General features: G+C 37.0%; 1 protein-coding gene across 2 annotated transcripts in view; it reads left to right on the top strand.

Moving 5' to 3' along the window:
• Positions 1–205: 205 nt before the first annotated feature.
• Positions 206–17330, top strand: part of CSMD3 (CUB and Sushi multiple domains 3) — a 1204746-nt gene continuing 1187621 nt past the window's right edge. Inside the window, exon 1 of one of the 2 annotated variants that reach the window (XM_019032923.3) lies at positions 206–659. In XM_019032923.3, coding sequence (XP_018888468.2) covers positions 482–659 — 178 coding nt within the window. In that variant the 5' untranslated portion in view covers positions 206–481. The remainder of the gene's footprint in view (positions 660–17330) is intronic. The other variant, XM_031014090.3, reaches the window with a different exon arrangement.

Raw genomic sequence — 17330 nt, 5'->3', positions numbered from 1 at the left:
TTCATTATCGTCACGGTTTCCCCAAAAGCAACACAGATCCTCCGATTAAAATATTCCTTTGACATGCTTCTGTATTCACAGCCTGCAACGGAGAGCTCACTAACATTATTTCTTGGGCTGCTTTTACAGGCAGAATTGATCTATTCGGGGAAAAAAAGCAAGCCCCTTAATTTCAAATATTGTGTGGAGTTTATCAGAGAGCAGAGCTGGGCTTTAAGAGGCTCACTAGTGGTTTCTGGTGGTTGCTATAACGAGCCAGAATTGGGGTAGATTTTGGTGGAGGGGAAAAAACGCACAAGAAAAGACAGAATCCAGAGTAGCGGAGACTTTGTGCCCCCGTTGGAGAGATGGTTGAGTCCTCGTCAAGGTTGCTGTGGTATCCCAGAAACACCATTCACTCCGAGCTGTGACCGCGCACCAACAACAGCAACAACTCCACTGCGCCGGGCTGAGGAGCAGGAATTAGGAGCTCGCGAATAATATGAAAGAGATCCGCAAAGGGGAAAGCCGAGCAAAGGAATCCAAACCCTGGGAGCCTGGCACGCGAAGATGCGCTAAATGTGGCCGCCTAGACTTCATCCTGATGAAGAAAATGGGGATTAAAAGTGGATTTACGTTTTGGAACCTCGTCTTTTTATTGACGGTGTCTTATGTGAAAGGTAGGTCTGCTTTGAGGGTCCCCTCCGCTTTGGATGGAGGTGGGCTGACTTGTAGATGGAGACAGGCTGGCAGCTTACTTTGCAATTTGCACCGATAAAATAATCTGATAATACTAAAGAAGGAGTTGATTCACAGCTCGTTCTCCCCCCCTCAGATAGGAAATGCATTTTGCTTGCCAGATTTGGCGTTCAATGCGGTGATTGAGCTTGTGCTCAATAAATATTCTTGCAGTATGCTCAAACGAATACGTGAGTTGGTTAGTATAGCCTCTAACTAGTGGATATCCAGGCAGAATTCCTCTGCAAGACTTTTCTTATTGGTGAGGATTACCTTGATTTCTTGTCAGATCACTAGGGCTTGAGGCTTTGGGTGGAATATATATATTAAAGACGCTGGTCTAAATGCTTTTTAACCCTTTCAGGGAAGAAAGTTATCGACGTGCTAGGAATGTGTTGATTTTAAATGCATTAGGGCACAGGGCTCTTCCAAGCACTGCCACATCAACATGAATGTCTGCATGCATATGTATGTAAATTGGGCTTCTATGCAATGTTAAATGTAGGGGAGCTTCCCTAGGACCTGTGGTAGAGGTTTGGCAAAAAATGAGGCTTTCGAAGTGTCTGAAATGCCATGAAGTGTAAAGAACCACCTTAAGGGATGAATGAAGGTAGGAGGAAAGTCATTAGCTGACGACCAAAAGAAAATCCCCAGCAAGTCTCAGCGTTCAGACAGGTAGAGTGAGTGTCACATGCACAGACTAGGGGAGGGGGTAGGTAGGATGTAAAAATGTATTCCCAAGCAGGAAGGCAAGGGACAGTCAGGATCATGGGAAAAAGAGCTGTCCTTAGGGAGAAAATAGATCCATAGCTCTCTTCCACAACTTCTCCTGCACCCTGCTGCCCATTAATTGCTGCAAAGAATACTCAGGAGGTGTTTATGACTCATGCCATCATTTTTTGAACAATCACCTCTCCATACTCATGGCAGCTCGAATAGACGCTATGGATGCCGCTTTCAGTGAAGCTAGTTTCAAATCCCGGGTGTCTGTGTGTCGCGGGGGGGGCGGGGGATCGCGGGAAAGGGGGTGCTGTTTTGGCCCAGGCGCGCCAGGGCTGTCAACACAAACTGGATGCTTCTTCCTTTGTAAAGGAGTGCCTCTCTGAACCGCAATCGGGCCGCGTCTCTATGAAACAGTTTATTGTCCAGCTTGCAGCTGGCTGTCCCCCCACGGAAGGCGGCTCATTTGCATTCAGTGGAAATGATAATTCATGTTTTGGGAGGAGGGAGCTGGAGAGGTTACCTTTCCCTCTACTATAACCAATGATGGGTGGCATGTCTAGAATTTTAATTTACAGCCCAAAATGCCAGGAAGTCTGTCGCCCCGGTCTCTGTGGCAGCAACTGCCTTGTAATCCCAACCTGCTCCTTGAAGCTTGATTTTTCTTTTCTCTCTGGGGCCTCAGAGCAGCTCTGAGCCGAAAAGCTTGTCCTAAGTGGCACAACTACACTGCCAAATGTACAAAGCACGGCTCAGGTTGCTTACAAGGTTTCTTTGTCGCTGGCTCGACGGGTGAGGAGCCACACATTTATGCTTAGTTCGCCTGCCACTGGGAGTTGGTGGTTAATGGATGGCCCTGGGGCTGCCTGCTAGACGCGCGCTTCGCGTGGGGGAGGCGCGAATAGCCAGCAGCAGCCCTGGCAGAAAAATGTAAGGGTGGCTCCTGTGAGAAGATGACCAGGGTTTAAGTGCGAGTTTTCATGTGATACCTGTTGAGCCAAAACACATTCGGGGGCAGATGAGGGGGAGGGAAGTCTCCGAAGCGGGGCGAGCATTCCAGCCTGACTAACGCTGATCCGCGCCGCCTGCAATTAGAGCCCCGGCTGCCCGCACCTACCGTATTTTCCGAATGAGATGCGCCGATAGAAAGGAAAGGCGCGTTAATTTACTTTGGACTGATATAATCGGTTTAGCTTTGGAGATATTGAGAAGGAAGAGTATGTCATAGCCTTCTTTGATCCTGTGCAAAATCAATATTCTACAGACTATACGTGAAAAACATTTTTTTCAATGTCAATAAAGTTATTCATTGTCACTCATCGGACACTTGGAAGGCATCTCCTACATTTTACGACTGGGAATACTGTCCCCAAATTCTGAGAAACTTGCATAGGTTTTATGTTTTAGACCTGCTGTCAATCTCCGAATGATGCCAATTTTGATAGTTGCTTTTTACTCTCCCTTTCCTCATTTTATTTTAATTTCACCTGTCTCAAGGCTTTCCTAAAGCCAAGATTGATGCAATGCCTTAAACATTGTTTGCCCCAATGTCTGTGCTCGCTTTTGTCTTCTACACTTTCTTCTGGAATGTGAGGTCCATGAAAAATCTCAGACTGGGGAGCCGTTGTAAGGATTTTGCAGGTTCTAATCTAGACTAGCGGGAGGGTCCAGAAAGTCCGAGGCAGGCAGTTTTCCACGTGAACAGCTCTAGCCACGAGAATTACACCATCTGCCTACAGTTTTCATCCCTCCACCGTCTCACCTTTGCGTCCAACAGCAATGACAAAGAGGCTTAGTGGGAGGAAACGCCTCGGAGTGTAAGATAAAGTGGTCTTAGGTAGGCCTGAACCACTCGGGTGGGGCTGAAAAGGAAAACAACCTTTCCTTGGCGTTACATTTCCACTGTCATCATGTGAAATAAAAGGCCGTGGAGAGCACCAAACTGAGGCGTGGGACAGGGCAGGTGCTGCTTAGACTTGATCCATGCCTATTTCAAACTGAACTCCCCTCCCCCGCACCCCACACACACGTACACACGCACACACACACACAGGCAGAGGTTTCTGAAATGCCTCCAGCTGCAGCGTGTCTGTTTAGGTCTCACCCAGATAGAAACTGTGAATCTCCAAGTCGTGCTTAAGCGTCCCGCCCATGTAAAAAGACACCCATGGGATGTTTTCCCACGCTGCTTGTCAATGGATCCCAGGGGAACACACACCGTGCAGCGAAGGTACCGCGAAGGCACAGATCTCTGGGTAGGCAGCAGGTGGGAGACCGGGTGCGGCGTCGCGCACCCCACGCCAGAGCGTCTTTCCAGGGATTCTCGCCAGAGCGACTTCGCGAAGGATCCACGTTTCTGCGTGCTCTGAGACTCCAAGGAGATACTACTCCCGCCACAGAGGTCTTTTGGAAAAGTGGAAATCGCATCCTCTCCCGCAGTTAGTTGCTACTGGAGAGGGGCGCGGGTGTCTTATGAGGGGGAAGAGCTGCCAGAGGCACTCATTAGCACCTTTTACAGACGCCCGCCCAGGTGGCCATGTCCAGAGCTTTCAGCCCCGCGTGTGTCCCGGGGACTGACACCCACAGTCCTATCCCATAAGGCGACAGTCTTTCCCAACACATCAGGAAAATATCTGTCTCAGCTTGAGAGAGCTTTACAAAGGGGGCTGGGGGAAGGGGAATCAATGTCTTTTCAAAATAATAACAGCAAACAAAAACCCACCTAGCCAAAACCATTATCAAAACCCTTCCCCCAACACTAGCAAGACTGAGAAACCCACTGAAAGGTAACCTTTGTATTTGAGTCAGGGCCCCCTCCTGCTGTAGTTTGGACAGGCGCCCCTCCGTTACATCTATTTCCTGTGGGAATACTCATTAATTTCTTCAAGAAGATCAGCCTCCCTGAATTTTCATGGACAACCCGAGGTTGAAACTGGGTGGCTGACTTGGCTCTTGATGTGCGTGTGTGTGTGTGTGCCTGCGTGTGTGTGTGCGTGTGTGCTGCTGGGAGGAGGACACATGAATTGACACGGAGAAGCCTTTAGGAGGCTCCGAGGGTGGGTGTGAGTGTGTCCTAGGCGGAAACGCCTGGCGGGTAACAGCGCTTTAATGTTCCCAGGACTCCAGATGGCCAGTGGCGCTGCGACCACTGCTGTCACGATGAAGCAGAAGTGCGGAGGAAGCTCCCTTTCTCCAGGCGGACCGCAGCGCTGTCCTCACTCAAATAACTTATCTAAGACGCACTCGGGGAGTTCGGAAAGCACATTGGGGAAACAACGAGTGGGCATTGTGGCTCCTCTACAACGTTCCCGTCCCCCAGATCCGTTCAACGACGAGGGAAAGGCCAGCAGGAGGGCAGCCCCCGGCTCAAGTGCTGCAAGGGCTTAGTTAGACTCTAAGGGAGAGAGCAGAAGAAATTAAACAGCACAGTGCCATCTGAGTAGCCAAAGTGGTCTTCTCCCAGCCCCGCTGGAGTGACCAGCTAAGGGGCTGACACAGGGGCACGCACAGGGATTGCTGTGCATTGCAGAATAATAATGAAGGAGGACAACCAAAGGAAGAAAGATCGACTCAGGCATGAGGCTGGTTCTCTTCTCCCTGAATGCGGTCCTGTCTTTGGGGAGGCTTTGCACCACCGAGTTGCTAAGTCAACCCAATTTACCGGACTGACAGGGCTTGAACAGTTACCAGAATTCGGAGCCGAACTTCACTGGACAGTTAGCTTGTTGAAAGCGCTCTGAAATGTCCTTTTGCAGCACCGTACTTTCCAGAATCATCTGGTTGGGGAGGAGGCGGGTGCTGCATCACGCCCTCATTGGAAGAGTATGTGAGCAGAAATAATTAAGGAGAAGGTTTCGGCATCTTGAAAACCTGATGCCAGCTCCCTTGAGATCCTTCAAGGAGAAAAAGAGTAGAATTACTCAATAAATTAAGTACTCCAGGAGCAAAGGCTTCGTTCCAGTAGTTATTACCCTTCATGATATTAATTAGCATTTCTATTTGTAGGGTAGCTGAATTAATTTGGAGTATACACGTCTTTTCCCTAAACACAAAATTTGGTGTCTACAAAACAGTGAAATAACAAATAGACACCAAATGTCATCTGTACATGGTTCTAAGTACAGTAAAACTCTATCATAAGTGAAAGCTGATAAAAGAAACAAAAAAAAGTAGGAGAGGTGTGCAGTTAATAATGCCTTTGTACTCATGTGCGGGAAAAAAAAAAACTCTGACCTTAAAACGCTTTTCTAAGATCTCAAATGCAAAAAAGTGGAGGGAACTGAAGTTTTACTTCCTTAGCCTCCAAATATACTTCTTCATGTGTTCCAAAGGGTGTTTCTCTTCTACTTACTTATCAGGGGCTTCCGAAATGGCTTAAGGATATAAAATACCTTCAATATTTTGTCTATTTTAAAGCACCAAGCATACACCTGGTAAGCATGGTAAGCATGGTACCTTTAGGCAACATGACCTTTTGAGAAAATACGCCATCTTGTACTTTGAATTCCAAGATTTGGGAAATTAGAAATAAAATGGTTGTAAATGACAGATTAAGAAAAAATGTGTAAGATACAAGTAAAATCTAAGAACATTTTAGTTTATTTACATGTACATTAAAACATAGCTTTAGCTATTTTTTCCCTATCTCCTTCTTCTGTTCCCTTTACTCATCATCCAAAGGAGTATATAATTTAGAATACAGTGGAAATATTGATTTCGACTTTGGATGAGTATGAGAATGGTGCCATTACAGACACTGCGGTTGCCAAATTCATCTTTCTGCTCTCAGAGTGAGCAGGTGGGTGATTCACGGTATTTCCAGGTATACCTATCTCCATGCCTGCAAGGTCTTCTCAGAATTGGGCCCCTTGTGAGGCTCTTATTCTCTTCAGGGACATCACTTTTAAAAGTATCACAGAGAAAAATCAATTTGTTGAAGACCTGCTGGTATTCACAGCCACATGTTGATGATCACCTTTCCTTCTCTTAAGGCCCCAGTCTTGCAGACATCAAATATATTTCATGTCTTAAGTTGCTTTCCTAAGCTGTTGTTTGGTGCTGGTTAAGGAATCTTAAAGATTAATATTTTCTATATAGTGATAATTTGTTGCCGGCAACCTAATTTGAAATCTCTAAAATGTCTAAATTTACATTAACATATGTATTATATACCTGTGCTTGGACGGAAAATGACAATGGTGATTATGTGGCATTAGATATCATCACATTATTCAGTTCAGGCCCTTAAATGTTTGGACTACAGTGATTTTCAAAGTGTTCTCCAACAAGTAGTACCAGCATCCTCTAAAAACTTTTTAGCAATAAAAATACCTCAGTTTCCCAGATAAGGTCTGTTGAATCAGATGCTTTGGTAGTTGGGCACAGACACTGATGGTTTAAACAAGTCATCCAGGTAAGTCCTGATTGCACTCTAAAATTTGAGTGACCCTACAGTAAAGTGGAAAGAGCAAGGGCTCTGGAGCCACTGAAGGTCAAATAATGATTTTTGCCAACAATTATCTTTGGACTAGCAATTCAACTTTCTTAAGCTTCAGTTTTATTATCTGTAAAAAAAAAAATACATGACAATATCGGGGGTTTATAGGGAGATGACATAAATTATGTACCTAGCCCAGTGCTTGGCACTAGTAGCTATTGCCAATATTATTCAAATAAACATGCACATGCAAAGCCTGTATGAACTCACACTTTATCTCTAACACCACCACCTTCACTTTTCCATAACAGTAAATAAAAAGTGTAGCCTCTTCTCATTGGCTATTATTTCACTTTGGCTAAGTTCCCAGGCCATTATACAGCTGAGAAACACTCTGAAACTGCTGCTTATCACTTTTACACATTTACTTCTGGTGCTGGCTATATGAATAAGGGGCAGACTCACAGCAAAAAAAAAAAAGAAAGAAAAAAAAAGAAAAAAATGCTACCTCTCCTCCTGTGCTGATTTCATCCCTTGCATTCTGATATTGATTTCTTTTAATAGGGATTGATTAATGTACTAACATTAATTTGTTCATTCATCTTGTCACAAATCATGACATTCATAAGTCCTTAAATATCAGCTAGTTCACTGCTCATGTATTTTACAATAAGCGCAAATGCCAAGAAAGTATAAGTAATTTTTGGTAGTTTTCAAAGACCATTAATTCCAGAACTCAGACTAGATGACAGGGCATTCAAGCTCATGTTCAATTCTTTTTCTACTTTACCTTATCAATTTTATTAGAAAGTTAGCTCAGATGGCACCAATGAAGATAGTCAATCAGAAAAATTAATATTTCAGTACTATATATCAATTAGTATTAGCAATTATATGCTTGTAAAATGTTAAAAATGATAATTACTTATTTGGTAGAAGACAAAAGGAGATAATTATGGAGTGAAAAACTTTTCTGATATAATGTGTACTTCAAATAAATAACTAATTGTATCTTCAGTAAAGTTTATTTCTTGACATTACAAGTCTATAAATAAAATCAGTGTATTGACTTTTTCATGTCTCAAAAGAGCATTGAGGGGCAGTACTTAACATCAAATTTTTATTTATTTCTTATAATCTGTAGACAATTTCTTACTTAAAAGCTTTTAAATCTAGAGAAATGTTTCTTTTTTTCATGGGTTTTATTATGTTTAAGTCATATTTACATGAGATTTATGTATTCTCTCTAGTTACATTTTCATCTGCATATTTTTTCACATGATATATATATAAGACAATTATTCAAAATTCTATAAGAAACAATAATACATTTTATAAATATTAATGGTATAAGAACAATCCATACATTATCAATTTTAGTGATAGTTGAAATTTTTTTAAGTCGTTTTATGATATGGGAGTAAAATTTGCAAAGTTAAATTCTACTCTTTGAGGAGTTGAAATGTTCAGAAAATGATTGAAATATATAAATAGTAATGAGTGATTCCCTTAAAAAGCTAAGTTCATAATGTTTAAGATTATGAAGATTTTCTTTGCTTGATGTTAGCAATTTTTAAAGGAATATTAATGATCATGAGTTTAAAATAATAGGGAGGATTTTTTAACTATGACATTAAAAAATATGATTAAGTACCACTTTGAGAGGAAGTTTGTAAATGGAAACAGACTCCATAAAAGTAGACTTATTTTATCCCAAATAACTAAAAAAGCAAGGGCTTTTGCCATAGTTTTCTGTTATACAAGTTTATCTGGTTGACTCCAGAATGATCAGAGTTATTTACTATATAGAGAGGATACGAGACATTCTTGTTTTGGGAAATGGTACCAGGATAAAATTCTTTGTTGTGTCTTTTCATGTGTGATGCTTTATGATAAGCCCTTAACTAAAGTGTCCTTTACATCTCAAACAGTTCTTTTCTCCCTTTTCTTCCTGTATTGAATTCTAATAAGTATCTTTGAGATAGCTATTAACTCCTATATAGAGATTATTATCTCCATTTTCAAATAATACACATTTTTCTGAGTCCAGAGTTCAATGATTTGCCAGGATCATACAGTTAGCTAGTGGTTAAGTGAAATCTGAAAGGATAATAGATTCATAAGCCATAAACTTACCAAAATCTAAAAGAAAAATGTAAATGACTAAGTTACCAATTAAACCTCTTCATTTTTAAGAGAAACATTGAGGCCCTGAAAATTTAATCTAGAGGAAAGCTTAAGATCAATAGTCATGATTAGACAGACAGATAGATAGATAGATAGATAGATAGATAGATAGATAGATAGATAGATAGACAGACAGATATTCCACAGTTGGAATAACACATAACTTAATTGGTTTTGTAATTTTCAACATCTTTCACTTAACTTGACTAATTTTGTTCTCTAAATGGTCTGTACAATAGTCATAAAAGATACTTTCTACTTTTATAAGCGATAGTAAGCAAAGTAAATGCACAGGTAATACATATGTTAAATATGACACTATAAAATATAAAACTAGCACATTAAGTAAGATAAAACAGAGGTAAACATTATAACCCTTAGCTCCTAATGGAGGCACTTGAGTAAAATTTAAAATTTGTGAATGCAGATAAATTTATGAACTTCACATATAAAATGATAAAATTGTATCATAAGCATTGAAAAATAAAATTGTTTTACTTGGTATCTTAATCTTCCACTCAGCTCTACAGAATTTAAAGGATATGGAAGTTCTCACAGTGTCCCCAATCTAGTGTTTACTAGGCAGGAAATGTGCATTAGATTTATTTGTGGGGGCAAATACATATTTTTCAAAATTAAAATATGCATATCCAAGTTCCATTCACAAAGTCTATTTCAGTCCATAAGTGCCCTTTAGTTAAAAATACAGGGGTAGCTGTGTATCTTCACATAAAAGAGGGGAAAGGCCAGAGAAATGAAATGACTTGCCAAGCTAGAGAGTGAAAACCAGTCTTTACCTGCCCAGTGTACTTTTCTTGTATTTGATACTATTTTATGAGCCTCTTTTTTTTTTTTTTAGACATAATTGGTTTATGAGAGTAAAGCTCACTGAATGGGGAGACCACTGTGCCTACCCCAAAATCCTGATCAGAATTAAGACTAGACTTTTTGAAGTAATTGTGTAAGGAGACACAGATACATGAGTATATTAATATAAGCAAATGGGAAACTTCACGTGCAATCTAAAGATTAACATAAGGATTAACTGGGGGGAATATAGATATACATCAGTCTATGAAAGAAAAAATGTTTTTATTAAATTATACTTAAGTGCTCAAATTTAGCATTACATTTTCTTGTGTATATGATAAAATATATTTTCATATGTAACTATATTACTTTTGTCATTTCTAAACTTTATAGACTCTCCCAATATAAACTAGCCTTTTTCTACATGCATTATTAAAGCTTTATTTGTTGTTATATTTTAAGAAATTTTATTTTAACCTGTCTTTTTAATTTTAAAGATAAGTTATCCTAATAATGTCCTCATTTGTATTAGTCATAGGATATACTTATTGCATTTAATACTTCTTCATAGGCCATTCTTATTTTAAATAGTTTTGATATATGATCTTACAACAGGTAGATGTAGATTTCTCCAAGGTTGGCCAAGTCCCAGATAAAGGTACATTTACAATTTGTCTCCAAGTCTGTTTTCTACAATTATTCATTCCAAAATTTTATTTATTGTTGAAAACTGATGATCAGCCAGGTTTTTCATTTTAGAATGCATCCAATTGTTGTTAGTATTTATTTGATTTTATTGAGATTTAAAATCACAAATTCACTTGACATTTCATTTTCATGATCTTAGGGAGAGGTAGATAATCAAAACAACTTTTCCCAAACTAGTTCACATTCCTACTAGCCATTTGTTTCTTCTTTGATAGCTACTTAATAAAACTTTCAGCTGTGTTTTGTTATTTGATATTATTATAATTTCTCAAATATGTATTTTAGCTTTCTATGGGGCTATGTTTTGTTTTTTTTAATCTTCTTATCTTTTTTGCTTGTTTACATTATGGGAGTTATCTTATTTGAAGGATATTTGAGGAAAATATATTCTTATTTTATTTTCTCTTAAAATAGCACATAATGTACCACATAATGGATACACCCACAACGAAGTTTATCAACTTAGTCAATAATTTAAAAAATATAAGCTTTAAATTAAGCTAATTTGTAATTTTTAGAAGTGATTTAGTTTTCATTTTTAAACTATATTTTCATTATGCAGAAATGGCTCCTCTGAATCCATTATCAGAAGTATAATTTTAATCTCAACTAAATGTTAGTAATGAATTTATGCTGAGCTACCTGCATTTTCTAATATTGAACTCTGTGTTGCTAAAGGCTGCATATGCAAGATAAGGGATCAAAGTTAGAAAAACTGGCAAAAAAAAATACAGCTGACTCTTTTGGAGACGAAACATACTCTACCTTGAATTTATTGATTCCATACTCTAAGTGACTTAACTATGTACTCTAGACAAAATATTTACTCAGTGTTCACATATATGGAGAAATCTGGAGTTAAGATATTTTGGCTGATGTATAAATCAAAACAGCTGAACTGATTCAAATGTTTTGTGTAAATAAATTTGCATCCAGGCTGCTAATTTGTGTGCCAACTTTCGGCTTCCTAGTTTTTAAGATTATGGAAATGATAAAACCTCTAAATGAAGTTTGTAATAGAAATGCTGACAGGCTCATAATTACTTGCATTGAATTCATGTTCAAGGCTCTTTTTACAGCCTTTTAAAAAACTTTCGTCTTTAAATCCTGCTAGTACTTGAGTACTCTTTTATTTGTTTAATCTTTTTAAAGGAGGTCAGACAGAAACCCTTAAGATCAATTTTCTAGATAAGTGCTAGAAAACCTTTAATATCTGTGTTAGCTTGAGAGTCTTCATTAATATATTAACAAGTAGATATCAGAAATGATATTTTGACCTTATTTTTTATATATTGCCAATTTGTGAGTTCTTAGAAATTAGGCATTTTTCAATAATTTGAAGATTACTACTTATTTTCCCCGTCTTCACAAAAATTACTAAAAATTTCCTATTTTAGAAAGACTTTATATTCTAATTATGTATTGCTTTCAAAAGCAATTTCACAAAGGCCTAAAAAGAAATTGGAAGATGTTAGACATATTATCATTTGCTATTTCATGTAAATATCAAATTAATTTTTTATATAATTTTCTTTTGATTAAAGTAAAATTTAGAATATTATGCTTTATGTATTAGAATAGTATTATTTTGAAGTGAATATTATGGGATTGACATAATTTAAGTTGTGAAGGATACAGTGATCAGTAAGTTTTATTTCTGCAAAACAACCAGTGGGTTACTTATCAGTTCTAGAACTCTTTGAGACATTCCTTCAGCTATCAATTATTTATTGAGAACCAGTATGTATCAGACTCTTACTTAGACTTTGAGAATATAGGGATGAAGGTCTAGTGCCTATCCTAAAGGAAGTCATCACCTATTTGAAGCAGGCTTTCTGTGTACATAATACCAAAATAATCTGATTATTGTAAAATTGTTTAGCTCTTCGTTGGGATTTTCTTCTCATGTAAATATCAGTGTAGTTGATACTACCTTTATTTATATATCATATATATTGTATCTTTACCTTATCACAGGTAAATATAACATTCTACAGATGCTGTTTGTAACTTTCCAATGAAAGGCATCATTTTTGCAATTTAACCTAATGTAATTTTCTCTTGTAATTTCCAATTAAAATGTTTATTGACTCCCATCTGTTCAGCCAACTGATAATAACTAGTTTATCCAGTATTAATGAAGATCCCACATGTATTTCTTTAATAGTGTTTGTACAATAATATAATCATTTGTGATCACCAAATTGTGCTCTTACACTTTTTTTTAATGTTTGCTCCTGTCTCAGAACTCCTCCTTAGCTTCTTCATACTTTCAATTTAAATTCAAATCTCTGTCCCTTATTTCATGATTCACATGAAAGAAGACTGAGCTAACTTATCAAGGTCAACACCTAAAACAAGCAAGAAAATTAGCTGAATATAAATATAACAGATTTAGTAATTTTTTCCATTTGTTATTGTTGTCTTTACTGGAGATGTGTGTTGATGAAGTACAGTTTTTCAATAAGTACATTATGTTTTGTTGTGATTTTAATCTGTGAGGTTAAGAGTAATAAATGAAGACATATTGGGGAAAATACTGTCATTTCATCAATGCTAATTTTGCTACATAGGAGTTTGGTAGAATGATCTATCTTTACAAAGTTTGGAGAGTCATCAAATATCATCATGTATTTTACATTTTTCTCATTCTTGCCAAGTATATTATTTTGATGATTCATGTTATTCTGATATTTGTACCAACAGATTACTTCAGAACTACGAAAGTATCTCCTTATTCCCTTCCACATTCTGTAAGTCACATTTCTTGGTGAGCTAATAATTACTTATTGTGTAAGAAACCAGATTTAATGTCTATTAACACAACAAATAGTAAAGGTTTTTTTCCTATTACTAAGTCTCAAAATCTTGACTATTAATGTAAGATCAGAACTATGCATTTCCATATCTATGTGAATTTCTATTTTTTCTGCTTTGATAATTTCAATGAAATTAGTACATTTTGAAGCTAGAGAAAAAATGGCTTTGAGTAACATGCATTGATTTACTTAACTTTATACAACTAAAGCAAAGCACTTGCAAGTGTTTCAGGGTGAATTTTCAACAATCTCCATAACACATAACATAAAGACGACCTATTTAAATCTTATACTAATTCATGTGAGGTAATTTGCATTACATGCTGATTTGGTTTCATCAATATCCCAACATCAGCATTTAAGATTCTTCGTTTTTATGTATTTGACATAACAAAGAAGAAAGTGGTCTTTTTACACTTGACAAAGCTATATTATACAAAGAAACAACCATAAACAATATATCTCTGTGCTGCCTTTCAACTCACTTTGTTTTTCCTCCTTAAATTACAACTCAATTTCAAAGTATCACTGACAATTTACATATAACGCAATATCATAACATGGACTGCTTGCCTAAAATGCACTGGAGAGGCTGTCAAGTCAGCTTGTTTACTGTTAGTACAAAAGAGAATCTCAGAGAAGCTATCTATAAGAGGTACACCAGCCAAGAATGATAATATGTGAAGTTAGGCAATTGTTAATTAGTTAGATTTCATCATTCTGTAATGTGTATATCAGGTTGAGCAACCCTGTGAAAATTTGAAATTCAAAATACTCAAGAATGTGACACTTTTTGAGGTCTGACATGATTCCACAAGTGGAAAATTTCATATCTGACCTTATGTGATGAATTACAGTTGAAATGCAGTCAAAAATTATTTTCATAAACCAAATTATTAAAAACATATATAAAATTACATTCAGGCTATATATATTAAACAATTATATTCAGGCTATATATATATTATATATATGAAACATAAGTACATTTTTTGTTTAGACTTGTGTTCCATCCCCAAGATATTTCATTGTGTATATACATATTCAAAATTTTTTAAAAAATTTGAGATCTAAAACACTTCTCATTCCAAGCAGTTTGAATAAGGGATAATCTACACTTTAAAGTATCATGTTGTAGCTGATACCTAAGTACAATGTTATCTGTCAAGTTTAAAAGAAATAATTAAAAACTCAATTTAAGGTGAAAAAATAGCCTAAGAAGCCAAAAAACATTTTTTTTTCATCTCTCTCTTACACTCTGTGGGCCACACTGTCACTTTTCTAGTGGTTTTGTTGTTTGTTTCTTTGTTTGTTTTGCATGTTTTCGTCTTTCACATCTACAAGCCAGCTCCCTAGGATAGGGTCTTGTTTCTACCCCATCACTACCTTAACTTGAGGGTGATATTGTGTTGCCTCCACGGTACTACCTTTCCATGAAATTCTACATGGCCCCAAAACTTTACTGCAACACACAGTCTCTGTTTGTTTCATTTCAGACTTACAGAGGAATACCATATTGATTGACTTTCACTTAAATAACTGTAAGATACAAACAAATGAGGTCAAGTTTGAATCAAGTGATCTTTGCGAGATCAGCAAGCTCTCTTAAGAAGAATGTTTAGATAAAAGCGGCAGATTTGCTACACATGCATCATGTACTTTTTAAACCCCAAATTTAATGTGGGAGCAGAGGGAAAGCTTTTCTTCCTTCCTCTTTGAAGGTGCTCTGAAATGACTGTCAATAAAGAGATTAACAGAGGAAAAACGCGTAGAATTTTCTACGGTGCATATGGACATGAAGGAAGCCCCACAAAGAAGAGACTCAAAGAAAAGCCAGATGGTTGAGGCTTAAATACCCTCTTCACAGAGGACAGGGAAATGAGAAGGGGACAGTGGCAGTAGTTAATTTTAGGATTAGTAAACGATTTACAGGGGGAGATAAGTGAGTTCCAGAAAACAATGACCTGGGAGAAATTTCCTCTGAGCTCTTGGGGAGGTGGCAGCAAGGTGAGGGACAGAACTTTGCTGTAAAATAGTTGTCTTATTATTCAGATAATGTTTCCCAGTAATCACTCAAACCTGTCCTTGGGCAAATGGATAAAATTCTTTCGGAGTGTGGTTTTTTTTCTCTTGTCTTCATTAGTGGTTAATCTTTCCATGGTATTTGATAAATCTTTCCTGGCTGTTTCCTGGGTATTACATCAGTTGCATTCCTTTTGGAAATAAATTTTATTAGTCAGATAAGAAAATTCCAGAAAAAGTCCTTCCTTGTGCTTGGGGAAAAATAGAAGATGGCTAGGGGAAGAGGAGGATGGGAAGGGCAGAAGGAGACCTTGGTTCCGAACCCTATTTCTGAGGCCTACCTATTTCAGTTCAAAGTATTCAGTACACCAAAGTGCCAAACTTTCAAGGTATCGTTTTCTGAGTCCCAAAAAAACACAGTTGACAAAATTTTATAGAGTGAATAAATACAATGTAAACATGAAGTATATGCATTCTTATTAGTTGGATTTTTAAGCATAGATATTTCTAATTTATAAAATCTGTGCCCTATATATTGTTTCAACTTTTATTATAGTTAATTTTTCTTCAAAAAGCTTGTGAAAACACTTTTGTCCATAGGAAAAGTCATTAGGCATTTTTAATTTGTCTGCTTCTTCATTTCTTTGGTCATCTTCAGGGCAGGAAAAGAAACTAATATTCATTGTCATCCCAATCACAGTGCAATTATCTTGGGATAAACCCTCCTTAACCCTGGTTGGCAATTCCTTTCATATGTGATTGTGTTCTATTTGCCAATATTTTGTTCATTTTAACTCTGGATTCATTGTAATTTTTTTTCCTTTTGGTCTTAGAAATTTGGAATATGAAAAGCATATTTGTTTAAATTATCTTCTTATGTATTCTTCGTGTTTTTTTCTAATTGTTTTTTGCATCAGGTTTAGGTTTTATAATGTCAGTTATATTTATTTCTATCAGTAGTATTTCTTTGAATGATTTGCTAATATTTATACAAGTCATCATCGTATTATAATTTACATTTCTTTTTTTTTTTTTTAAACGGAATCTCATTGGAGTGCAATGGGGCGATCTCAGCTACTACAACCTCCGCCTGCTGGGTTCAGGAACTTCTCCCTGTCTCAGCCTCCCAAGTAGCTGTAATTGCAGGTGCCTGACACCAAGCCCTGCTAATTTTTTTATTTTTTAGTAGAGATGGGGTTTCACCATGTTGGCCAGAGGGGGTTTAACCATGTTGGCCAGGGTGGTCCTCAACTCCTGACCTCAGGTGATCCATCCGCCTTGGCCTCCCGAAGTGCTGGGATTACAGGCGTGAGCCACCCCGCCTGGCCTAATTAATATTTCTTATTTTATATTACATATACATATATGTATATAGACGTATTTTATTTTTGTTTTAACCCATAGTCTAAGAATTTTTTTAATGTTTTTTCTAGGAATAAAATTGTAGACATAAATATTAAGCATTTTTTCTAATTTTATTTCTATTTAGTTTTACTACTTCTATTTTGTTTCCTTTGCTGCCTTCCAAAATTTAAGGAGGGGCATTCCACTGTGTTTGTATTTTTTATCTGTCTTACTATAGTATGTATAACATTTTTTTCTAAGTACTCATTGAGAAAATATTATTAATTCAGCATGTTGAAAAATTATATAATCATTTTTATTTTGGTTCTGAATCTCCTCCTTCATTTAGTAAGTGCATATGAGAATTCATTTTATTTGACAATTATATATTTTTTGTTATTTCTAATTTGAAAACATTGTGTTTTGTTTGATATGATGTGGGGCAAGGCTTTTCATTTACTAAGTATATCTACATCACCCAGTATGTAAATGTTTTTAAAAAATGTTTATGTAAGTTGAGAGCTATTTTAATATTGCCCATTTGTTGCAAACTCCTGTCTTGATAA

The sequence above is a fragment of the Gorilla gorilla genome, chromosome 7 (genome assembly GCF_029281585.2).
Source record: "Gorilla gorilla gorilla isolate KB3781 chromosome 7, NHGRI_mGorGor1-v2.1_pri, whole genome shotgun sequence".
NCBI lineage: Eukaryota > Metazoa > Chordata > Mammalia > Primates > Hominidae > Gorilla > Gorilla gorilla.
Note: the sequence above shows the minus strand (reverse complement) of the source record. Positions and strands in the feature narration are given on the sequence as shown.